The sequence below is a fragment of the Cladophialophora carrionii genome (assembly GCF_000365165.1).
Source record: "Cladophialophora carrionii CBS 160.54 unplaced genomic scaffold supercont1.1, whole genome shotgun sequence".
In the NCBI taxonomy this organism is placed as follows: Eukaryota; Fungi; Ascomycota; class Eurotiomycetes; order Chaetothyriales; family Herpotrichiellaceae; genus Cladophialophora; species Cladophialophora carrionii.
In genome coordinates this window covers 672,809-696,742 of record NW_008481816.1, presented here as the reverse complement: position 1 = coordinate 696,742, position 23,934 = coordinate 672,809, and the positions used below count along the sequence as shown (strand labels likewise).

Here is a 23,934-nt window from a genome sequence, read left to right as displayed (position 1 = left end):
TCAACCAAGCTACTGTAAGACTCAGCAAGCACCCTGGTAGCGTGGCCAAGATGTACGAGTATAGATATAGTCGTCCTTCTGGCACGCACTTCAGAGCCATGATCACGCTCCCTCCCACATTTCCAGTCACACCAGTGCCGTGCCACCATTATGGCGAGCTCAAGCGCACCCTCCACCTCGGCGTGGTCCTTGGTGACACCAATGCTCCTCTACTCGGCCTTCTGTCTGCTCGTCGGTGACATGCTCTTTGGGTACGACACAGGCAGTTTCGGTGGTGTGTTGGCCAATCCTGTGAGTGTCTGCGTCGTGGTTGATCTCAGGTACAAGCACTGATATCCTTCGGCCCAGGGCTTTGTGAACTAGTTCGGCGTGTTCAACGCTTCGACCAACAAATGGGCGTTCAATTCCCTTCACACCTCGCAACTGTCCTCTCTCCCGTTCATCGGCAAATTTCTGGGATGCTTAGTTGCTGGCCCGGCCATCGAGTGGATTGGTCACCGCGGTGTATTCTTCGCATTGTCGGTCGTCTCCTTCGTTGGAATCATTATCGAAATCACAGCCGCCGGTACCAGCGTTGGATCCGGACGTCTTGCGCAGTTCATTGTGGGCCGCACTATTGTCTACATCTCGGTTGGGCTTGTTGAGGTCGACGTGACGTGAGTTGGCCCTCTCCAATGGGAACGCATATGCATTTGGCCGCGAAAGTGACAGGTTCTGCTTCAGCTTGTATCAATCAGAGATTGTTCCAGCTTTGTTGTCGTATCGCTGCAACTATTCCTCAATGCTGGGAGCATCGTTGCGACTGGCGTCAATAAAGCATTCTCCACCACAACTGACAGTCTGGGTTGGAAAGTTGTCACGGGCATTCAATTCGTCTACCCTGTTCGTAAGTGTACATTGAGGCCCTGAGTTGTGTCTAAAATTGCTAATGAACAATTATAGTAATTATCCTCTTCACTTTCTTCATACCCAGCTCTCCGCGCTGGCTTATATCCAAGGACCGGGACGATGAGGCTATCCAGGCTATTCGCCGCCTTAGACCCAAGGGACCCGGGTCGGAGGCTGCGTGCGCTGCTGAAATTCACGCCATCGGGGAAGCGCTTCAGGAACATGTGCATAAAGCTCCGTGGTTCGATCTCTTGCGTGGATCGAACTTCCGACGAACGATGATTGTCCTCGTTTACTATTTTTACCAGCAGGTGAGTCCCTGGGACGGCGTACCCTGCCATGATCAGTACCAGTGCTTCGACTAATCTCGCCTGCTGCAGACGACTGGCCAAGCATTCGTGTCGACCTACCAGACAACTTTCTACAAAACGAATGGACTCGCCGACCAGGCTTTTACTTATCCTGTCATCAGCTACTGTCTGAGCTTTCTGTCTGTCATTCCAGCCATGTACACGATTGATAGAATCGGGTTAGCTATCTCCCGCCGTTATGCTGCGCTCTCGCTGACAATTTTCTCCACAGGCGTCGATACAGTCTTATGATCACCTTCTCTTTCCAGGCTTTCTGGATATTTTTGTTAGCTGGACTCGGAGGCATGGCTCACAAGACAGCCAGTGAAAAGAACATGATTGTGGCCGCTTTCATGCTCTACGCATTCAGCTACAATGTAAGTGCGGACATAGACTTGCACGGTACCCTTTTGTCGTTGATATGCTGATTCAATTCGTTACTTTCCTGCAGATGGGTGGTGCTTCTATCCCGTACCTTCTCGGCAGTGAGATCCCCAATGCTGCCAGGCGAGAAAAGACTCAGGGGGTCGGCACTGCATGGAACGTCGTCTGGGCGTTTGTGACCAACTTCGTCATCCCTTACATGATTTACAACATCCACTTTTGAGTAGGCTGGGTGTTCGGCGGCATAGTCCTCCTGGCCTTCTGCTTTGCTTTCTTTTTTCTCCCTGAAACCAAAGTGAGTTTGAGACCGGCACTTCCGCCAGCCAAATCTACCCTCTAATTACGTGCTAACCTCTACCCAGGGCCGCGCTCTTGAAGAGATTGACGCCATCTTCGCATTTGCCTATAACCCCTTTCGGCGTACCGAAATCCACTATACCGACGCGGAACGCCGTATTGGCCAATTGTAAGGTGAGAAACAAGTGAGGGCGGCGGTGTCGGAAAACAACGGCAATATTTCTCATAATATGCACAAAGAGGATTCTTGATATCCCGAAAGAGTGTCTTGATGCGGATTGAGCGAAACACATGCCTGGAGAGGGCAGAAACAGTGTTAGAACTCAATTCCCACTCTATATATCCGAGTCTATCGTGTACAATTCAAGCCGTTTTATTCAATGCCGCCAGGCCTTCTGTCGCACAGGTGCTCACATGAAAACATCATGCTCCTGATTCGACTTTCAGCCTCCTGACGACCTCAAAAGCAAGCCAACGCCGTCCGTCCGTCAACCTCCCTCGACGCTCGTCTTCCAATACACCGCAAGGAGCTCACAATGTCACAACAGCCACGGCGGTGCTCGCAACCCTTCACCACGTCCGCAGCCCAACACTCATGCCGCTCGACGCGAGCTTGACCCCTCGCCGCGGCAAAGCCAACTGGATGACCATCCCCGTGGCAGCGTGATCACTCCCACAGGCCATCCAGCCCGTCGCCACCAGCCTTCCCAGGGGAGGCGACTACTGCACGCGGCACGTCGACGAGCTCGTCATGGACAGTCGATGTGCAGATCATTGCGAAGGTCGACGATGACGCTCTTCAGGTTCGAGAGCAGGAGGTAATCGATCGTGTGGTGGGCAGTCCCTCTTTTTCCCTGCCCTGGCCATTGCGTGGCAGGGCAGGTAGGCAGGCACGGGCAGCACAGTCCATAGTCCATAGTCCATAGCTGAGAGCCTAGCTCTTGAGAGATAGACTCAATAAGAGATTGATGACATACTGCAGTGCCTTACCACAGATTATTTTAGTACTTGAGCCTCTTATCGGTCGATGTATTCGATTGGACAAGAGGCATAGGAGAGGGGGTTACCACTCCCTGACACATCCGCATCCGTCCCTCCTGCTCTATATAGAATGAAGTGCTGAGTGGTGAATACGAGTAGTAAGAACGTATTAATGAATGAATTCCGCCATGCTGGTGGAGAAGGCAGAGCTTGTGTTGGGCCGAGGGTGGTCTACGTAGGGTGGATGATGAGGTTTATCAGGATTACGAGGTTGTTGTTTAGATAATCGTATAGTGGCCTGGCGAGGGGTGGAAGGAGTGATGCTTAACACAGGAGGGGATGGTGCTAGCGAGGAGGGAGAGGAAGAGGAAGAGAAGAGAAGAGTCAGATGGTCTGGGCGGGATAGAGTCGGACTCCGTGCCTTCTAATAATACTGATTGTACAGAAGATGCTCACTCTACTCTTCTCTTCCCGAGTCGTGGGATCAATACGATTCTGACCATTACTTTGCATCTGCTTGCCAGCAGCTAGCTATATGACCACCTAGTTCCAACCATCGACACGGTCGCATATCGTCATAAGTACATTTCCTCGTATTAAGGCATATCATATCAATACATGAGCCCGAGATTAGTTGCTGGATCGACGTCCACATGCTGTTATTGGTATCATAAACACTTTTGACCACCGAGTGAAGGATCCTGTTCACTCTGCGCCCAGATATCTCCAATCCGCACCCTTGAGGATATACTTCTTCAAAGCCCACTCGGGGACAGGGGCGGCATGGGAGGGGCCCTGGCGTAATGCTTGTCGAGCAAAGAGATCCGTCTGCCAGGGTGCATCTCGACCAGTTCCATCCGCATGTATGGGCCTTTGCCTTGATCCGCCGGCACATCGTCGAGGGATGACGCGTTGCTGCTGGCTCGGTCGTACAGTCTGCGCTCTTCGGTGCTCTGGGAGGTGTGTGCAACGGACGACGAGGTGGTTGTCGAGATTGAGGCAAGCCATGACTTGTTCTTGAGATCCATCGAGAGGGCTCTGACTTTCTTGTATGTGGTGCACCATTTGGTCTTGAGAGCTCCGGCACAGGCGGTACAGATGCCGACGTGGTTTTCCACACTGGCCCAAAGGAAGACGAGAGCATAGTTTTCTGGGTGTGAAAGCTTGGTCAGCACTGGGATGGCAAGCGAGAAGCTCAGACAGGAGAACACGCACCCGAGAGGTTAGGTGTATGGTCGACCTCGTAGACGGCGACAAATCTGAGAACACTCGCCACGATAACCCTAGATGAGGGAGGAGTCGGTCAGCCCAGAGTCCGCCTTTCCGGGGAAAACGACACCACTCACAGGAAGCAGATCCCGAACAACGCATACAAACTCCATCGATGGTCGCGGATCATCTCGACCTTCCACCACAGCAGCACCATGGGTATCAGGTACATGATGATATCGTTGACGATCATAAAGATCGAGTTAAAGTAGAAGAATGCCATCAAGTTGATGCACTTGGCATCTGCGTACTCTTCTCGAGGCTCCAGGTTTCGACGCCATACGCCGCTCAGAGGCACACACTGCAACAGGACGACAAAGATGGAGCTGATGCCAAACGCCGCAGCGATGAACTGCATCATGTGGATGAACCATCTCTGTGCGCGAGTCTGTGACAGGCCGTAATAGAATGTCAACCAGGCATGTTTGACGAACATGTTACACAGAAAGTATGGAGGGAGGGCTGCGATGATGAGCTATTTTCGTGTCAGTCGCTGTGACAGGAGCCACCTATGGGGCCAGCGGATAGGGGGACCGACCTTCTGCAGATTCTGCCTGCGGGAAAACTCAGCAGCAGATATGGATGCTCCGAGACCTTTGGCCGCAGCTGGTAGATGCATCAGTAATGGGCGTGGCCAATACTCGGGGTCTTTCTCTCACCTGTGCAAACGATCGGCGTCATGACCAGAGCAAAGAACTGCAAGAGATGAGCAAGGCGGAATGAGCAATGAGGGACGCGACGTACTGCGGCAGCGACCAAGAGCCCTATGACATTCAGTCAGCGTTGGGCAGATATCCCACATTCCCGGCAGAGAACTCACACTTGCTCGCGCTCAGGCGGCCGACAGTGGTTGCTTGCCTCTCCAGCTCGACCGAAACTGACACGATGGTCGATACGGCAAGGACTATGCTCGTAGCCACGAGAACTGCATCCTTGGACTCCAACATGTTTGCAAACCTGCAAGCGGCCGTTCGAAGGTGACCTAAGAAGAGGGTAAAACCATGCTCAAACTTCGAAGGGTGTCAAACACCCGATATATAAAACCTGGACACAACTTTGTCGCCATCCGGTTTGGTAATGCATTCATGGGTTCGACTGACGCTGCTTGCCACGTCGGATGCGTGGCGAGGCTTCCGTTGCCTGAGGCCATCAGCTCAACTTGTCAGTCGAGGTTAGCAAGGCACTGCAGATGACACTCTCCAATAGTGCGGCTCTCTGATAGCCAGGTTGCACGGGATCGACCAAGGGCCATAACGCCATACACTTCCCCGCTGCCATCACGGCTGTGGTGGGTGGAGAGCGAGACCTGTCACTTCGGGATCACGACCCTTTTCGTGCCGTCCAGCCATCCGAAGAAGCCCTCAAAAGTCAAGGCAGGTCTAAGCCCAGGAGCTGGTGAAGGTACTGGGCTGTGGGAGCTGATCTCATGTATGTACGTGTCGTTCCAGCTGAGTTTGGCCAATGGCCGTGCGGACTGAGACTCGTCACATCTAATGGGGGAAACCTTGAGGAGCTTCCAGGCGAGTTGCGAAGGCGCGGGACGCCCTTCCAAGACTGCCGCGGCAGGCCCCTAGCCGACGCCACTGCATGGCTGCGGGCCTCGCACGTCGACCGAGAAAGTAGACGGCTGTCAAAATGCACACTGTTTGACTCCGGCCCTCGTCGACCGCTGTCACCCGTCGGACTTTCCGTTGCCCGTCTGGGCAGCTCTTCGACGAGAAGGAGGGAAAATCAAGAAAGCACGAGACAGTAGACACGTGGCTGCTGATGTTCGCATACTGTTGAGAGCGTTACGAGTAGAGCTCGAGGGGAAACCTCAAGTCCTCGGGATCATCGCCCGGGGTTGGCAAGAAACAGGAACGATCGATCGTCGAATTCGGCCTGCATCGCCTGTCCGATCGGCTGCGTCGATCAGATGAGAATTTCCCACCCTTGCTTTCCGAACCTTCATACGGCAAGGCCAGAGACGCAAGCAGCGACCAAGGAGTCCAACATCCTGCCTGCGTCCAAGGTGCAGAAGTCCAAGTGCAGAAGCAAAGGGGGGAAGCACGGCAGACAATGCACCTCGATCGATTAGGAGGAAACATGTCGCGGGAAACGGTGCAGGCTACGGCCATCTGTACCCTCATCTGGCAGCTCCTACTGCAAGCTGATTTCATTCGCGAGAAACAGCGTCGCCTGGCGTACAGACCAGAGTGACGGGATTCCGGCTGGAAACAGGCTGTACGGAGTACAACGGGGGACGTTCCAGCGAGGTGACGGCCGCTAGTCCCCCCTTTGGTACCCCGTACGACCCCGGCCAGAGGGGAGCCCTGCCCCTACCGGGAAAGTGGACAGGGGTGGTCTTTAAGAAAAGCCTACTGGGTAGCTTAGACGGGTCACACAGAAGCATCACGGTAGCTGTACGATGAGCCACATCCGTTGTAGACTACTCGTAACCAGGCAACTCTCCTAAAGACGTATCCACGTACGCAATGAATGAACTTCGGGGGGCGGCGATCTCGACTCCCCGGCTCGAAGGTGTTGCTCGGCGGCCTCACGCCAGTCTGCCCTTGCTTGAGCACACCACTGCCTGACCCTCACATCCCTCTTCGTTCGTAGCTTCAGGTGGCATTTGGTTTAGGGGTCAAAGCAGACGTCGATCTTTTACTGCCATCCATCATCCTCTAGGGTACAGATACTGTGGGCATCAAGGCCCGCAGTGCACGCAGGGCTCCCGTAGTCCTTGAACAGCAGAGATAATTAAAGACGCAAAAGAACAAGCTTGCGGCTTAAGTTCCTACAACGGTGCGCAACGGCAGTCTCTTCGTAGGTTGGATGACATGGAGAGTCGTACCGACCTCCTCGTCTATCCCTATCTCAAAAGGGGTCCCCAACTGGGATCGAATATGGAAAAGAGCAGCGGACTCGTGCCACGAGGCGGGTTCAGATGCGACAGCACACCGGGATCTCCAGACGGTGCACTCGTAGAAAGGAGGTGCTCGCCACCCACGGGCGAGGCACGCAAGCTCGCTGGGACAACTTGTTGACCATCCAAGTTCTCCACATCCTGTCCTGTCCAAGGTTGACGGTCCACACGAGCACCTTCCATGCGGCCAGTCGCTCTTCTCAACTGCCGCATGGTCAAATCCCCGTAGAGTCGAGGGGTTGTATTACTGGCGACTGCAAGCTCTGTCAGGAACGTCGCGACCTCCTCCACAGAAGCCAGATAACTCTCCAAAGCCGGCAGAGCGGACCCGAAGAGTTCATAGGCCTGGATTATGTAGAGGCAGCAAAACGCCATGTAAGCGTAACCAAATTCAGCCATGTATCGGGCGAATTCGCGCCGCAGGGGCGGTAAGTCCACTAGGCAGCGCGAGCAAGCATGAGCAGCTTTGACAGACTTCAAGACGGACTCTCGTGCCACCTGGACCAAGCCAGGCTGAGACGTCGCATCTTCATCGAGCACAGACCGTGTCTTCTCCAGCAGATATCGCGTCTCGAAGGTGCTGATGCAGAACCTCGTGGATAGGAAGTGAAAGCTGACGGCGCCATTTCTGGCCATGTCGACGTTCGCAACCGTCGTCTTGGGCTCCCCGCGCAGCCCCCACCTCTGACTCCAGACTTCAAGGGCGCCCTCCATGTCTTCAAGAACCGCCTGGACATCCTCCACGCTCATCGTGTCTGACGGCGTACACCACCACTCCGCCAGACCAGGGACGCTGCGGCCCGCATGTTGCCAGAGTATATACAGATCAATCTCGGAGAGGATGCGGGTGACCCGTGATGGCCTCGGCACGTCTCTCAGCAGATCCACCGCGGAGCTGATGCTGCTGTCTTCCCGGATGGTTGGGGGGGTCCGCGTCATCACCGAGAAGTGATGAGACATGGTCGCTAGCCAGAGCCAGTAGACGTACTTGTGAAAGGCTGGCGATTCGGATACCTGTGGCGAGTTAGATGAGCGCAGGAGAAGGCTTCTCAGGCCATCGATAGAACGGTGTAGGCGCGCCCGCAAAGCAAACGCTTCGATAGAGTGCTTGAGGACCCAATGATTTAGAGGGCCAGGTGTTGGAGTAGCACCTGGAAGCTCGAATACGTCTGCAGCAGGGCGGTACGCGTATAGAACCGCCAGAGCCTGTAACTGTGTCCAGAGAACATTTTCGTCCTCCGTCAAAGGGCCGTTGGTGGATTCGACGAAGTCCGATACATGCGAAAGGAGTTGCTGTCGCACATTGGCACTTCCGGGGATGAATTGCGACGCTACAAAACTTGTGCAATACGCAAGTGGTCTCCTGCGTCTAATCACGTAGAGCGGGTTCTCCAGGTCCGCGTCGTCAATCACAGGTACGCAGTACAGGATTTTGGCTCGGAAGCTGCATTGAACGCCCCCGGGTTAGCGTGTGACGTAGACAATCCAGCGTACGCGACTTACAACTCAATATACTCAACAAGAACATCCTCTGCTACATTGTTGACCCAGGACCCTCCGAGCGAAGTGTCTCTCGAGGTGAGTTGTTGCTGAGGCCAAGCTTCAGCTGAAGATGGCTGTGTCGCGACGGAGCCTAACACATCCAGAGGAGACGAGGAGTACAACGACGGCAAGCCCGGCGAAGTGCTATGTTTAGGGTGTGAGGTGTTAGCGGGAGAAGAATGCGCCTCCGTTCTCGAAGGGCTTTGGAGAGCTCGAGCTTGGGCCTGAGGCAGCATCGGAAGGTTCCAAGCTGGCCGTCGTGCCGAGTTAGAGGGTGCGGCGGACGGATTAGGCTGTGAGTCCGGTGTATGCAACGGCTCATTCGACAACGATGATGATGCCGGCGGCTCTCCCTTCCTCGATGAAGCTGCCGACTGTTGTTGGCCCCTTCTCGACGGCACCACAACGCATCTTCTCCCGGTCCTCAAGCACCTCGCGCATGGTGGGTTCTCGGCATTGACACACCTCATCTAGTACCGTCGTTAGAGCCTGGAAGGTCGATTTGCCGCCTCATCTTTCACCTTCAAGCGCCGACACGCCGAGCATGCTACGGGCGCAGCCCCGAGCAGGGGCTTCTGCGAAGGCGGGACAGACGTCATGATGGTCGATAACAGCGATTTTCGGTGTGTTTGCTCCTATCAGGCGGGGTCATTGAGCAAAATCATCAAAGGCTCGCCGCAGGAATCTGTACTTGTATTGCTTGGAAGGAGACCTGCGGAACTTCTTCAGGCGTTGTGAAGCCTGATTCTCAAGGCAACTTCACCGAGGCTCTAACTGTTTCCGTCGTAGTGCCGACCGCTAGACCGCTAATGCCATGATCGCCCTGATTGGCCATCCCAGCAGCTTACTCAGCCGATGACGGGCTTCGTCTGGGCAGCCGCTGACCTCAAACATTCAACATCCGGTTTGGTTTCTCGGAACTCACGCGTCCACCTCACCTCACTCCATCGACGTCGTCGCCGCACCACGGCATCCTACACTCCAGGCGGTGCATTGAACACGACACTTGACTCTGCGAAACATATCAGCCCGCCTTCGCTATGGCGAAACCGATTCAAAACCCCTGCGAGGACGAACCCTCCGCTCTGCCCTTCCGAACGGGCGGCCCGCTACGTCGGCATCAAGAATACGTGATCTTCTACTTCTTCGCCATCACTTCCTGGATCATGGAGATCTGCGCTGCGTGCCTGGGCTCCCTGTACGGGGCTGAGAGCCACTATTTCATCGGGACCATAACGCCCTTTCTCGTCACCCATTGGTATGTAGGCGATAAATCCTCCGCACGGCAACGTGGATTCTAGCGGTCCACGATGACCACTTCCAGCATTCCGCATTCCACAGTCCATATGATTAACGACGTTTGATAGGGCGGCATTCCTCCAGACATGCTGGCTGATGGCCACGGCGCGACGCGAAACCATCGCCGATCGAATGGCCTATCTCAACCTGGCATGTCGATTCCAGAGACTCTGCGCTGTGAGTTCGGCTTCGCAATCCACGGCATACCGTGTGGTGCCCATTCCCGCCTCATGCGGTGCTATAACGTATCTCGTGCAATGTACTGACTCTGCTTAGCCCACAGCCCTGATCGGCATGGTCACCTGGGCGGTCGCGTACCGCTTCCGCGACAAAGCCTCGAGCCAGGCATACTGGATCATCTTCCTGGTGGTGTGGATCATGAACATCGTGGTGTGCATCATGAACGTGTACAACAACATCACGTGGGAGAGCGACCTGCTGTATCAGATTGCGCCGGACGTCCCCCAGGGTAATTTCTGGGTCGGGGTCCTGGGCATCCGGTCGATGATCAAGGCGAAGGATGTCTTGGACGAACACAGTAAGGATCAGGACTTTGAGCTGAAGCAGAGGGACAACAAGCGGGGGGTGTAGCACTAGATAATTCTGGGGGTGATGTTTGGTCCGGATACCAGCAAACGCACCTTGCTTCATTTTGCAGATGGTATACGGAGTACTGGGTACTGATGAGGGTTTATTTTTTCCATTAGCGTGCAAGCTGGCTGGGGTCATGGATCCCCCAGTCGTATCGAGCCTACAGAATTACAACGAAGTTCTAATGATCTATGGAGTGTCCGACTCGCCACCTACCACCGAGCCTGCAGCCGGTTCTTGCCCGATTGCGAGGCCTTTTGCCGTGTCCTTCAACGAGCCGAGCTGCGAATACAACGTCTCTGTAGCCCGAGTCTCTGTGGTTGACGTTCAAACATGTGCATCGAGCTCCAACCGTCCCACCCAGTTCGGTGCTTTGATTCTTTTTCAAAACATAGCCCTTGTGCAGAGACGGCATGACTCGTGACGACGTCCCACGCGTGATTGGAGACGTCGACCTCGACGCCCGCCGCCGTCATGTCGACGGCTTACAAGTCTAGTCCCACCAATGGCGTACTCCCCGTCTTTGACCCTCGCGACCCCGGCTGTTCATGTTGGCCCATTCGCGCTCCCGGCCCAATACCTCGTACGCCATCTTCGGCCGGAGGTAATACTTAGGTAGGTAGTCGGCAATGGCTCAGGAGGTGCTAGGACCAACAATCGTTGAGTTGCCACACCAGTACTTCCGGCGCAATACTACTCCGTGCCCTGGGCCGCGACCACAAACGGCGCGCGTTCAGCCGGCGTTTTATGAGATACAGTATTCGCATACTGGGTACTCTGGAGTTGGTGGCGGCGTCGCAAGAGGCTGCGTCTGGGGCCTGGGATCGGCATGGATCCAAGTTACCTGCGGAACGTCATCAAGGTGGGCCGCAGGGGGCCGTACTGTGTCTCTGCAAGGCAGAACGCCACTGTTGGGTTGGAGAGGTGATTCCGGGTGAAGAAGCCTTTTGACCTTTGACCTTTCACATGTGTGGCGCTTAAGATCGAAACGAGCAATACGAATAGAATGGCGCTTCCCGCCTGGGGAGGCTACAGGACATTTCGTTCTCTTAAAGCGATAACAAGGACACTTGAGAAACGTTGGGCTTCGATGATGGCAAAGCCGTCGACTGACTGCCGTAACTTTTGATCTCGGCACTACCCAATGATATATTTTACACATAGTCATCTCGAGCCATGGCAGATGAAGGACGCCGCACCAATGGATCCCTTGTATCATCGTCGTGGTTTCATCCTCCTCGCCTTGACAGCCGATTAAATTACTTCCCTCGGATACTCTTACTCCGGACTCTTCTGCCCATGGACGCAGCCTTGATGTTTGCTCTTGCGCTGATAGCCAGCTTGTGCACCCTGGCACGCTTTTCCCACGAAGAACTTCTCCCTTCGGCCACGCTCAACAGCTCCTTGGCCACCCTGTCCGCAAACTTGTCTTCGCGTCTTCCCTCCGCCGAAGCCAGGATCCATTGAATAGCGGTCCTCCTGCGTTGGCGCAGACGTAAAGGGACGGGGATAGGCATCGACGCACCACCACCTAGCAGCCCGCGCTGTTGGCGGATCTTGATGAGCGGAGCGACCGAGTCGATGATGGCGGTGAGGTAAGCGACTGGATTGAGTGGAAGAGATTGTATCGGCAAAGGGGTGATCAATTCGGAGTTTGAAGGCGGTGCTGGTGAGGTGCGCAGAGCGTCGAGGATGTGTTCCATGTTCTGGTACCCCAGCATATCAGTCTTGCGACCCCGGGTGGGAAGGCATGCAAATTCCCTTCATACCTTCTGCGCACGGCTCAGTTTGCCGTCTTTCATGAGACTGCGTGTCACCTGCTCAACCACTGGGTCGTATCGCTTCTTGAAATTGACCCCTTTGCCCAGCGGCTTGAGGTCCGGGATGGGAAACTTATGACCGAGCCCGGCGTCAGGATATTCCAAGCCCACGATTCTTGTGCCCTGAAATTGAGCCGTATCCGGTGGGGGGCCATCTGACCCTGATCTTGGTTGCAGTTCGAGACTGTTTCTTCTGGCGGAGGTTGAGAAGGAACGGGATCCGGAGGGTTTATTTGTGCCGTTTGGTGACTTGTTCTTGATATCCTGTTTCAGGACTTCGGGCGCCTTTTCTTGCGCGTCCTTGTCCCGTTGTAGGATCTGTGACGGGATCAGCAAACGCAACGAAATCCAATGCAATATGGTGGAAATTTGGTGTAAACTCACCTCCTGCACGGGTGTTCCTTGTTCGATGTCAGGCGGTGTGTTTCCAGTGATCTCGTCGATGGCAGCCGCTTCTTGCGTCACATGCGGTAACTGACTTTCGTTGGCTCCCCGGAATTCGTTGGAATCTTGTTTTGAGGTCGCATCATCGCTTGCTGCACGCTGCTGTTGGCGAAAAGCAGGCCCGGGAGCGATTCTTTTCTGCGGGATTACAGGTTTCGGTCTGAACACCACTGATCGGGCTGTGAGGAAAGATACACGAGGCGCCATGGTAGCAGGAGGGGTTGTCTTGGTGTGCAGCAGAATTGTGATCATGAAGTCAATGCGATTTGGTTCGGAGACAAGCTCGAACTGAGCCAAGGTTCGTACCCCGATCGGGCGTAGGGTGCTGCCGCCCTGTGCTCAGGCCGGATCTTGTGAGCCAAGACGATGTGGGGAAGGTGGCCCGAAGTTGTGCGGCACCAAAGACAGACGATACTGCCATCATTCCTCTTCGCCGCAACGGCTCAAGGAGACCACGTTATATGGAAACAAGACTTCCTCGGTCCCATCTCTCGCTTTGGTTCGTCCTGGTTCTTCTAGTCTCTCGACGTCCTTGCCCACTCAGCTCGCAGTTCTTACGAAGCTCCCACGATGAACCATAGGATGGAAAAATGGAGATGCAGTGAAAGTGAAAGAGAAGCGATAAAGGCAGAGCAGCATGCGATTATTCGACTCAGTCAAGTGTATCATGAGATTCCAACACGCTCACTGGCTTACCGCTGTTCATGACAACCGCAGCAGCAAAGTCTAGCAACGCAGCCGTTAGCGTTGACCATGAGGCACCACCTGGTTGACTTTCGTTTTCGGCAGCTGTTCATTCTTCGTCAGAAGCTGGTGATCTCCCTTGACCAGTGTCCTTTCACTTCCTCCGCTCACCGCCACCGTTGCCGGATCCGTCGTGTTCGCTTGCGCCGTTTCAATGGCATGGCCCTTCGGTACGGGTTTGACGTTCCTTCGATGCAGGTTATTGATTCCCCGTTGCTGCTCCGTTTGCTTCTCCTCCTCTTCTCTTCTCGACGAGTACCTGGTCAGAATGTCGGCGTCGACGGGTGAGCCGCCACCGCCGCCTTCGGTACTCTTTTTCGCGGTCCATTCAGTCAACGCTTTGACGTCGATGATCTGAAGCTTCTCCGCAACCTCGGAAATGGAGTTGGTATCATTGACCTCATTTCCAGAAAACTGGTGCAGTCTGTGGCCGACATTGGCACTGAGGGCTTTCAACAGCACTCCGAGCACTTTTGGAACAATGCTGCCACCCCAATTTTCTGGTATGCTTGCCGACCATTCCACTCCGGCGTCTGCAATCTTGGCGATGGTGTTCTGGCCGAAGCGGTGCTGACAGCGAGTGCAGTCAGAGTTGCTGTTCGTTTCAGTACGATTGAAGGATGATGGGTTCTTACTTGGAACATGTTTCGAGCCCCCAGGCCTGGATGATACACCAGCCAGCGAAGTTTCGTGTTCGTTTCTGCATCCTGGCCATAATGGAAGAAAGAATTCAATGGGAGGAACACCCATCGTTCAGGAGCATCTTTTCTCCCGTCAGCTGGCACCTCAAGGGCATGGCTTTTACTTTACCTTCGTACTCATTTTTCATTCGATCTCGAAGGTGGTATTTCTTCAGATGAGGGCCTCCCGACGTCCGCTCATCGATTAACTCTTTCGCCACGAAGACAATGGTTTCACCTGTGCCTGCTCAGATTGCCGCAGGGATTTCCCGTCATCCATTTCCGCTCACCTCTGACTTTAACACCAGACTGTGCACTTTTCCTCTTGCCCTCTGCATTGGCGGCCGGGCCAAAATAGCACTTGTCGACATAGTATTTTGCTTGTTTGAATGTTGCGATTTTTGAATTGCCGTCCTTTTGCCACCATTCTAGGTCGACTTCATTGTCCTGATCGATGGGGAATGTCACGTATTCTCCTGCCTGTGGTGTCCTGTCCGCCATGAAAGCAAACTCAAGGTGTCGAAGCTGGGAGGAATGGGTAGTAGTCTGATGCTTCTGCCACCAGCGGGCCGATCACTTCATGATGTGGATAGCGTGTAACCGGAGCAGCGTGCTACAAATAGGACCAAAGCATTGGCTGGATGGCTCCTTGCTTGCTATTCATGCTTGACGCGGACAGCGTTGGGGATACGAAACTTGGCTGCATAGTCGAGGCCTGTGACCTCAGGTGTTGAAAGACACTTCTAGATTCTCGGCGTCGCAGGGTCTGCGGTCTAGATACCTGGGGAGACCTGATCAGCCAGCCACAACCGACTTCAAGCTGCGCATGTTTGCTCTGCACAGCTCAGCTACAGCTCGCTTAGCATAGAATTTCTCGTATTCTTCCAATTGTGGACTGTCGCTTGAAGTCTTCGTACCTCAAGCAGATGTGAGTAGGGCTCGAGAACAAGATGCGACACGACACCAGTTCCGCAGAGAGCCTGACACTGCCCAATGGACAGCTGTGCAGATGGCGAGACACGCCATTCCACCAGCTTCCGGTCAACACTCGCTTGGAGATGCAACACGGCTTGCATGTAGCGTTTGGCGAGCTCCTTGATGCTTCCGGTTTGGGCGCCTTCAGCACAATGCTGCTCGACAAAGCTGTGAGTGAGGGTGTCGTAGGCCATAAAGTTCAATGCAAAGGCAGAAGTCTGGCTGGACTGGGTGTCCTCTGTCTCTGCCGTGGCGTCCCAGAACAGCACGTGTACCGTCACCGACAGCTTCGTCGTCTCCGTCCGGCTCTCTGATGAGGCGGCGACGCTCAAAGAGCAGCCAGCATCGGCGCCCAATTGCAGGCCGGCGATGTAATAATCACCATACTCATCTCGGAATCGCCCAGGGTCCTTTTCGAGCAGACAGCGGGCTTGGTCTGTCAGCCGTGGCGTCGGCGTCAAAATCACCCGGCCGGCGCGATAAGAGCAATGTTTCGAGACTCGATACGCCTGGCCATGGCCAAGGATTAGCGGGGCATATGTACATAGCGAGCGGGTTCACCTGCGCACGTACGTTTTGATTGAGTTCGATCCTGGAGTCATACGAGCCCGTGACATTGGCGCTCAGAAGTTTGTTGCCCACCGTCACTCCAAGCGACATGCTCATATGCTCGGACGAGGAGCTGGTCGAGTCGGTGGAGCCTTCGCGAAAGCTCGTCGTGCAGCCCGCCGTCTCGCAGAGCGCCACAGCCTCTTCCAGGTTTTGAAAGGCACATTTCGGCACCCACGCCTTCTTCGCTGCATTGTCGATGAGCCGAGAGTCGAAGCCCGTGCCTATCCTGGCCAGCTCGGTAGACCATGGGAGGAACAGAGGAGCTTCCATTGCTGCCAGTGATGCCAGAGACGGAATCGGCGCATCGGTCTTGTGAGGGTCCAAGTCTGCCACAGTCATCCTGTCGACTGAGCTGAATCGTACGCTGTGATGTTCTTGGTAGACGCGATGCACCTGTGGTCAGCCCGCCGCGTGCTCTATATGTTTCTCATTTGCCTGTCGGACCCTCTGCTTGCAGAAATGTGGCTGGCTGCAGCCCAAGGTCTGGCCCCGAGCGTGCAACTCGCTTGAAAGCATGGCCTCTGTCGCTGGTTGTCTCCTCATATTCGCTCGAGATAAATCGGGAGCTCGTCTTGCCGACACTGTTGCGTACGGGCGAGTCTTCACTCTCTCGTTCACCGGGTGAAGGAGTCGAGACCTCGCCAACATGTTGCGCGCTCCCTACCACAACGCCATGCGCTTAGGCCAGGGCTTCAATACGTTCACTCAACAGCTTTGCATGAACGATGCAGTCTCCAAGGCAGACGAGCTACGGGAGGACGACTCGATCACCCAACGCGGTTCGGCAGGAGTCAGCCAAATCGTACAGTACTCATCTCGTTTCGTAGACAAGCTCAGCGATGTCACAAGTACATAAAATGTTCTTTGGCCCCGACAACGACTTCCAGCTGCTGACTGAACCGAAGATGCCATGAATGTGTCTGCCGCGCTCTCTATCAAGACAGGTGTCATCGGCGGCACCGCCACTGGCAAATTCATCGATTCGGACAAGTTCACCGAGAGCGAGCTGAACTTCTTCATTCAAGTCTCCGTCACGAACCAGGAGCATATGCCGTATGAGTACAACAAATTTGAGCCCATCCCGGGTCTGCCCCCCGGACGCTTTACCGAAGTCTACGGAGTGAGTAAAACAAATTCCATGCCAGGCTTCGAACGCCGCTGAAGGGCCAACAGGATGCTTTCATCTCTGGATGGGAAGAGGGTGGCGAGTTCAACGCCGTCGTTTCGGTGAAGCTCCGAGACAAGTCGAGTGCTACTCAAGTTGCAGCCTCGCTCCAGGCATCGCTTGGGACTGCTGCTCTCTCAGGCTCCGTGGAAGGCCAGGGCCAGATCGACAAATCGTCTCTTGACAAAATGGCCGAGACCACTATCAGTAAGTGCCAGACAGAATATGCTGCGACACCATGCTCACAGCTTCAGGTGTGAATTGGAGCGGCGGTGGCCAGATCAAGGAGACGGACGTCATCTGGGATGTGACTTCTTTGACCATTGCTGCGGCGAATTTCCCTGACCTGGTGGCAATGACGCCTCAACGAAAGTAGTAAGTTTCCTGGTTATGCGCAAAGCTCCTACCTCTCTGAAGACTACTTCCAGTGCCCTCCTTACAAAGTACTCCGCCCTCAAGAGCTTTATAACCGCTTCGGTACACTTCTCACCACTGGGTAAGCACTGAACGTGATACATCATCACATGATATACCTTCACGTCCACAATACTATACCAGTGCTAAGCTGAAACTCACAGACTACGAAAACGCCGGCATCTACGCAGGCTACTTGCTGGAGATCTACACAGAGTATAAGTCTGTGTGGAAGAATCTTCAAGTCCTAGCTTGGGAGGTCCAGGAAGGCTCGAGCAAGGTGGAGGAAGCGAAACTGCCCCAAGACTCTGCGGACTTTCTCACAGGTTTGATCAAGGATGGCACAATGACGGCAGAGAGCGATCTCAAGAAGTGGATGGCTCGAGTCAATCAATTGAACTTCGAGATCGGCCAAAAGCGCATGTTGGCTATGGCTCTTGGACTCGAAAATCAGCGTCTTGAATCCGCGCTGGAGAATATCGACACGAACGATATGAATGACGAAACAAAAGCAAAACTGGGAGAGCTGGGTCAAGATCACGATTCCGATGATGCTGGCCGGCATGGAGGTGTTGGACCTACCGTCAAGACCAATCCTCCTCCATTGAAGGTGTACCCGGCCTCGATCATCGGCTTGATTAACGCAAGGCACGACTGTCGCCTCGAAATGGTCAAAGTTGTGAACGAGGTGGGTGGCTTGTGACTTTGACCCTGTGATTACTCCTGACAGCATATTCAGGTCGACCTTGTCACCTCAGATCCTGCGATCGCCTTAGATCCGGATCGGAAGCAGACGTTTTTGAGCCCAGCCTTATTCAAACAGCTGATTCCCGTGGGTACCATATCGGCTACACTGGTGAGAGTTAATGCTGACCTTGGTCCAGGTCCGAAAGCCTGCAGCAAGCAATTCGAAGATCTACTATGGTAACCTTGCAAAGCTTCGACCTGAAGCTACGAAATCTGCAGCCTATTTTTCCGACCGTGCTGGGAAATATCTGATGTCTGAACCGGTCGGAGTGACGACCAAAGAAGAGGGCGATGACCACGATGTGTTCTTCAACGATCTTGACGCCATCGACGACTCGGACGTACCGTACTACGTGCGCGTACATTATGACGAGGAGAAGATCGTGACCCTGAAGGTTTGGTATACCAACGGAAGACAAATCACTCACGGCCTTCAGACGGGGCACACGTATCACGGAATGTATCTCAGCGATGCCGACCACGCCAACATGGTCCGCCTGGAAGCGCACAAGTACAAGTCCCGGACGCTCCTGGATCTTTTCTCAATGGCGAGTGATACGTCGTCCATGTACGTCGCACCAGGCAAGCGGGCCAGCGACCAAGCAGTGGTCACCCCGATTTTCATGCGACAAAAGGGCTGGAATTTCCGCGGCTTCTACGGCTTCATCACCAACGAAGGAGGCATTACTGGCTTGGGCACTATATGGGCTAATCTCACTCCTGATCAGACCGAGCCCAAAACGCCGCCACCACCACTCTTCGAAGACAAGGATTCTCCCGTGCCTGGCTCGGCGCTTGCAAAACAGTTCGACTTCTACGAGAAGAAAGGCCGCTTCTACCGCGTGGGTCCTTGTTACAATGAGTCAAAGGAGGCCTCGGCCCATGTTTTCTCCATGATCAACTGGATCAGCCAGGGCCACATGCCGGGGAAGCTGGACTTCTGCAAGGACGGCACGGCGCCGTTGCAGGGCATCCGGGCCGTCGTGTTGACCTGGACGGACGACGGGCCGAGGACGTTCCCGGACGGTGTCAAACTTGATGGCCTGACGAAAGAAACACTCGAGGTTGCCAAATCCCGGGTTACTCAGGCCAAGTATCAATTCCGGAAATTGGCTTCGGGCAAGTTTTGCCTCAGCTTTGTGTATCTTGAATTCGACAATGGTTCGCATTTCAAGACGGGCTTCGAGCTGAGTGGTGATGACCTCAAGGCTGGCGGGGTGGAAAAATGGGTAAAGAGACCGGCCCCGTCAGAAGGCAAGTCCTGGAGCCTGGGAGGCTTCTATGGTCAGCATGACGGTGATTATATCGTGAGCTTGGGTTTCTTGTGGGTTCGGGATTCCTGAGAGTAGTAGTTATGTAGTCTAGGGTGCATTGCTGCAGGAAACATCGACAAGTCTTCGTGTATGTTGGTGTCGCTATTTCGACCGGGTTCGGTACGGGACTCACGCAAGACGGAGTTGAGCACAGGGTGAGGGCGGCATCAATGATCGCCCTGCAGAGTACTCTAGGTCAATTAACTAAACCAGATCTTAGCCTCCTACGTGACCCCAGCTCCAGAATTTCAAGGACGCGGAGGCAGGCCGTCGCGCCGATGGTGAGTCGAAGGGAGAGTGGAAGGTGAGAAGGAGGGGAGAGGTGGGTGACTGCGGATCAACCTCGACGCGCCAAGGCTTAGGTAACCCGATTGGGAAACAGGGTGATGCCGCCCTGTGCTCGCCCAGGGGCTCGCGCGAGAACTTTCAAACCTGGAGAGCAGACTGGAACTCACGCCGACGCTGACAACAGACTACCTTGTTACGCCTTTCTGGCCACTTGCAGATCCTTCCCCTGACATCGGTCAACGGTACCTCGTACCAGTCTGGTTCTACTTCACTCGCCATCCCTTTGTGGTTCACCTGGCAAGCAGTATTCACACCCGGCAACTGCTGGTGGTCCTGACGCGCAAATCAATTCTGGTTCAAGCACAAAGCTACGCCTTTCGCGATCACAGTCTCTGCCCAACCATTTCACATGTCAGTTGGAACTATCTCCTTCCACGATGCCAGTCATAGTCCTCGGCCGCAAGGATTTGCTGCTTAGGTCGATTTCGCGGTCGAAAGACCCGGATCTTGCCGAGCTTGAGGGTTCACGGCTGACGACCTTGGGAAAATGGGTGGGCAGAGCGATGCGAACCTGAGAGTCACTCTGAGGCGCATTTGAAAGAAATCGAGACTCAGTGGATCCTCTCTTCATCTTGAGGTCGGTCCATGTCGAACACCAAAAGCGGTGAGTCATTCGGATCTCGCAAGGAGGTGCAGCTGAGGGTAGGTCGATATCAGCCACTTGGTAATGGAGATCGCCATCACGCATACACCACTGGACGAAAGCAGGACTGGTCATGTGGCGTAGCTGAAGAATATGTCGAGACTTTGATCGACTCGAGCTCTTTCATGCAGACAAGACCAACTTGACCCAGACACATCTGTAATGAAGATTCCAATACGGAGTACCTACTGCGTATTTGAATGGCAGGCCAGCGAGTTCCCTTCGTGTGGCTTAGCTGAAAGCAGATCTGGAACCCGACTGATCGGCACTGCGTCGTACAGATTCGATTCACCTTATACATCCTCCGCAGTGATCGAGCGAACCGAAAACGTCTTCTTTTATCTTGACTCATACATTCCCATAGCTTCATGCCGCTACCACAGCAAGACGCCAACAGCCTCGATTTGCTAGCCCCGATTTGAAAAGAATTTAAGCTGCCCCGCCTTGCGATCATTGATCGAAGCTTGACCATTCAAGCTTGCGGACTATAGCTCATCCCGATCAGAGGGGCGGGGAGTACGATGGGTATCTATGACCCGCGGCCATTGCGCCCTTGCATGCGGAGTACTCGGTAACTAGGTACCTCACGATCGGTTGCTTGGCACTTAGCTTGTCCAACGGCTGAACGGTGCTCTGTCGAGATGTCACTCGCAAAGCTATTGCGCCTTGTACCGAAGCGAATGTGGATGTCTAATTGATCAGCGGACATCTTCAAACTTTTTACAAGGTACTCATGCGAAGCTGTGCTTTGAAGACACCGTTCCCCGCATTTCGCATGCCATGGCTGGCTGAAGCTTGAGAAGGGGCATCTCGAGCACATGGCAGCCTCCGACGGCGAAGCTGAGTGACTTCCTACGAAAGGCTCTCCAGCATCAGCCAGCCACTTGGACACTCTGGCGAGCCGGAATCATTGGCCACGGTCACGGTGCTTTTCAATTCGCTGAGGCGGGCAAAAACATGGCTCTGTCCTGGACCCTTGTTTACACTTTGCGGGCTACGTCCTGATCTGAGCCAGTACGAGGACAGACCGTCTCATCATCGATATCTGGCCAACATTCAAATTACCAAGATGCACAGCCATGGAGCTTTGGACGATCGACGGACGCCTACGCCTCGGCGCGCTGGCCGTGTTGGATCTGGTTACTAGCATCCATCTCCTCCAGGTCTGACACAGCAGGTTAATTACGGGCAACGCAGACGAGCAATCGAGATGCACGCTACGTGTGGTGTGATTGGCACACACGTGTGGGGAGATTGATTCAAATTTATTCCACACTCCAATTACGATACCCAGTCCTTCTACATTGAGGTTAGAGAGGCAACAAAACTCGTATAACCATCCTTCATAAGGTTCAGCCCAGCTACAGTTGTTCGACGCCACACAGATCGTCAATGGAAGATTAGTTCAGCATGTCATGAGCCAGCCCGTGCCACACTACACGTGTTGCTGGACGGCTTCGCGACCAGAAGCGGCAAAGACGAAAGGTATGGCTGACTGATCCTTGAATTACACTTTTTCAGCTCAATGACCAGACCGTGGTGGCTTCTCTGTCACTTGCTTCAATCAAAAGCTGGGATAGGAAGGCGGCCTCATTTCGATGCTTGCTGAGGTTGAGTTGTGGAAGCTGAAAAGCCATCGAAATAGTCACCTGGTGTGCAAGTCGTTTGTGTATATATATTAGGCCAGCTCAGGAAGCCGACTGATGTTTTCACCATCTCAGCAACGCAATCAGACGACCACTCTACGTTGCTACAAACCATCACCGTGTCAAACAAGTCAAAACTACAAAGTAAGCTTGATGCAATCTTGAGTCTCACGGCTGACCCTTCGAAGCAAAGATGGCGAACACAACCTCAGCTTCCGTTACAGCTGGCGACTACATATACGTGTTCTTCAACCAGGGCGGGAACACCAAAATCCATGGCTATAGGTTCACGGAAAGTGATAAGGAGCCTCAGCCGTTCACCATCAATGTCGATTCAAAGGACGACATCTCCAAGGGTGGAGAGATTGCCGCTCTCTACTTGTCAGTGAACAACAAAGACGAGATCCATCTCTACTACATCGGACAAGAGGACAAGCCCGCCGACCCCACGAACATCCAATGGAACCAGGTAAACGAAGCCTGTCTGCACGGTGCCAAAGCCAAGGCCACCGATCCCGCGTCGTGGACCCGTACTGGCATGGACCTGAACCTGAAACGGTGGAAAGGTGAAGTCGGCACCTACCTCGCCGCTTCTCTGAGTGCCGATGCCAATCAGTTCCCGCGAGTCTTTTACCGAGCCAAGGACACAACCGACGTTTCAATGGCGGAATTCAACATCAATTCCACCACTCACAAGAAAGACTGGACAACAACTCCGCTCACCGGCACGAGCGCATGATTTCAAGGCATCATGCTGTCTGTGCCTGCTCGATCCATGGAGAATTTCGCGACGATGGCGGGTGTGCGGCGTGCCATGCAATGGCAACAGCACGAGAACACGGAGGAGGCCATGAATATGACAAATGGACGCTCATTGATATTGTAATTAATTGTCATCCTCCAGAACTAGGTTACCCTTGGCGTCCAGCCAACACAGGACTCGAATTATGTCATCCGAGTGCCTGATTATGTATCTGGGCCTATCTGTGGCTTGCTTTCATCCTCACAATGGCCTTCATTCCCTCTCTTGGTCGGCGAGCACACCTAGATTACCCTGATCATACACGGAATTCGGTATAACCCTGAACGTACTGAACGAACAGTATCAATTACAGTTATGATATACAAGTATCTGTGTGCTGTAATCAACCAGGAAGATGGGTGCCTGGGACGTCCTTTCTGAGCGTGATGGACACCACCTACCACTGGCCCTAACAGAACGTGCTGCCAAGGCTAACGGTAAGGCTAAATGTTACTTGTTGCACCACAATTGTCTATACAAAGGTCGGCGGCGAGGTTATATACGCGTGAGGTTGTTACGGTCAGCCGGATAATACTCCACGCACCTAAGAATGAGAACAACGACGAGAATTTTGACGACTGCTGAGTTGGAAACAAAGCAAAAAGACACCGTGGAGACATTTAGTTAGTCCTAGCCAAAGAGGTTAGCGAGGGGTCGGAGTGCCCGCTAAGAGCACTCCCCACAACTCTAATTAGGCCCAAGCTTTTCGATTCCCACTAGTGCCGCTGTAATGGCTGTGACGCCATGAATCAAGGCACGTGACTGCGGCCTTTATCTTCCAGTAGATAGCTCCATCACAGTTACACAACATAACGCATGACCGCCCCAACTCACACCATACCGTACGTGACACACACCACGCTGCATGAACGACAGGGCCCGAGCCAGGCTTCCCCAATCTTGTCCTCAACACACACAACGCCAGGCGAGCCAGCTTTGCTGTCTCAGCCACTTTACCTAGGCCGTTAAAGCGATTGGAAGCCTTCTCACTGCACCACATCGACAGCTCGGATGACTCATGCACTCAGCAACACCTTCAAGAGTCACGGCCGAACTCCGCCCCCACACGACA

General features: G+C 54.0%; 9 protein-coding genes across 9 annotated transcripts; 4 read left to right on the top strand and 5 right to left on the bottom strand.

The window, feature by feature from the left end:
• Positions 1 to 201: 201 nt before the first annotated feature.
• G647_00248 (uncharacterized protein) lies at positions 202 to 1,845 on the top strand (the record flags this gene model as incomplete). The annotated part of the gene is made up of 7 exons (XM_008723651.1): positions 202 to 291; positions 364 to 656; positions 738 to 886; positions 943 to 1,199; positions 1,269 to 1,417; positions 1,471 to 1,615; positions 1,690 to 1,845. 7 exons carry the CDS (start codon positions 202 to 204, stop codon positions 1,843 to 1,845), a joined length of 1,239 nt encoding a protein of 412 aa, XP_008721873.1.
• Positions 1,846 to 3,655: 1,810 nt separating this feature from the next.
• On the bottom strand, positions 3,656 to 4,605 carry G647_00247 (uncharacterized protein; the record flags this gene model as incomplete). The annotated part of the gene is made up of 3 exons (XM_008723650.1): positions 3,656 to 4,050; positions 4,116 to 4,183; positions 4,247 to 4,605. The coding sequence occupies 3 exons, from the start codon at positions 4,603 to 4,605 to the stop codon at positions 3,656 to 3,658; spliced, it is 822 nt and encodes a 273-aa protein (XP_008721872.1).
• Positions 4,606 to 4,984: 379 nt separating this feature from the next.
• G647_00246 (uncharacterized protein) lies at positions 4,985 to 5,116 on the bottom strand (the record flags this gene model as incomplete). The annotated part of the gene is made up of 1 exon (XM_008723649.1): positions 4,985 to 5,116. A coding segment is annotated over one exon (132 nt), but the record flags the coding sequence as incomplete, so codon positions are not given.
• A 1,907-nt stretch (positions 5,117 to 7,023) lies between these two features.
• Positions 7,024 to 8,855, bottom strand: G647_00245 (uncharacterized protein; the record flags this gene model as incomplete). The annotated part of the gene is made up of 2 exons (XM_008723648.1): positions 7,024 to 8,521; positions 8,581 to 8,855. 2 exons carry the CDS (start codon positions 8,853 to 8,855, stop codon positions 7,024 to 7,026), a joined length of 1,773 nt encoding a protein of 590 aa, XP_008721870.1.
• Positions 8,856 to 9,659: 804 nt separating this feature from the next.
• On the top strand, positions 9,660 to 10,509 carry G647_00244 (uncharacterized protein; the record flags this gene model as incomplete). Its single annotated transcript, XM_008723647.1, has 3 exons — positions 9,660 to 9,877; positions 9,987 to 10,095; positions 10,195 to 10,509. The coding sequence occupies 3 exons, from the start codon at positions 9,660 to 9,662 to the stop codon at positions 10,507 to 10,509; spliced, it is 642 nt and encodes a 213-aa protein (XP_008721869.1).
• Positions 10,510 to 11,768: 1,259 nt separating this feature from the next.
• Positions 11,769 to 12,980, bottom strand: G647_00243 (uncharacterized protein; the record flags this gene model as incomplete). Its single annotated transcript, XM_008723646.1, has 3 exons — positions 11,769 to 12,215; positions 12,279 to 12,647; positions 12,714 to 12,980. The coding sequence occupies 3 exons, from the start codon at positions 12,978 to 12,980 to the stop codon at positions 11,769 to 11,771; spliced, it is 1,083 nt and encodes a 360-aa protein (XP_008721868.1).
• A 2,065-nt stretch (positions 12,981 to 15,045) lies between these two features.
• Positions 15,046 to 16,123, bottom strand: G647_00242 (uncharacterized protein; the record flags this gene model as incomplete). Its single annotated transcript, XM_008723645.1, has 2 exons — positions 15,046 to 15,681; positions 15,746 to 16,123. The coding sequence occupies 2 exons, from the start codon at positions 16,121 to 16,123 to the stop codon at positions 15,046 to 15,048; spliced, it is 1,014 nt and encodes a 337-aa protein (XP_008721867.1).
• A 307-nt stretch (positions 16,124 to 16,430) lies between these two features.
• G647_00241 (uncharacterized protein) lies at positions 16,431 to 19,453 on the top strand (the record flags this gene model as incomplete). Its single annotated transcript, XM_008723644.1, has 8 exons — positions 16,431 to 16,632; positions 16,690 to 16,904; positions 16,958 to 17,156; positions 17,204 to 17,324; positions 17,378 to 17,445; positions 17,528 to 18,051; positions 18,103 to 18,219; positions 18,248 to 19,453. 8 exons carry the CDS (start codon positions 16,431 to 16,433, stop codon positions 19,451 to 19,453), a joined length of 2,652 nt encoding a protein of 883 aa, XP_008721866.1.
• A 2,800-nt stretch (positions 19,454 to 22,253) lies between these two features.
• Positions 22,254 to 22,799, top strand: G647_00240 (uncharacterized protein; the record flags this gene model as incomplete). The annotated part of the gene is made up of 1 exon (XM_008723643.1): positions 22,254 to 22,799. The coding sequence occupies one exon, from the start codon at positions 22,254 to 22,256 to the stop codon at positions 22,797 to 22,799; it is 546 nt and encodes a 181-aa protein (XP_008721865.1).
• Positions 22,800 to 23,934: the final 1,135 nt, after the last annotated feature.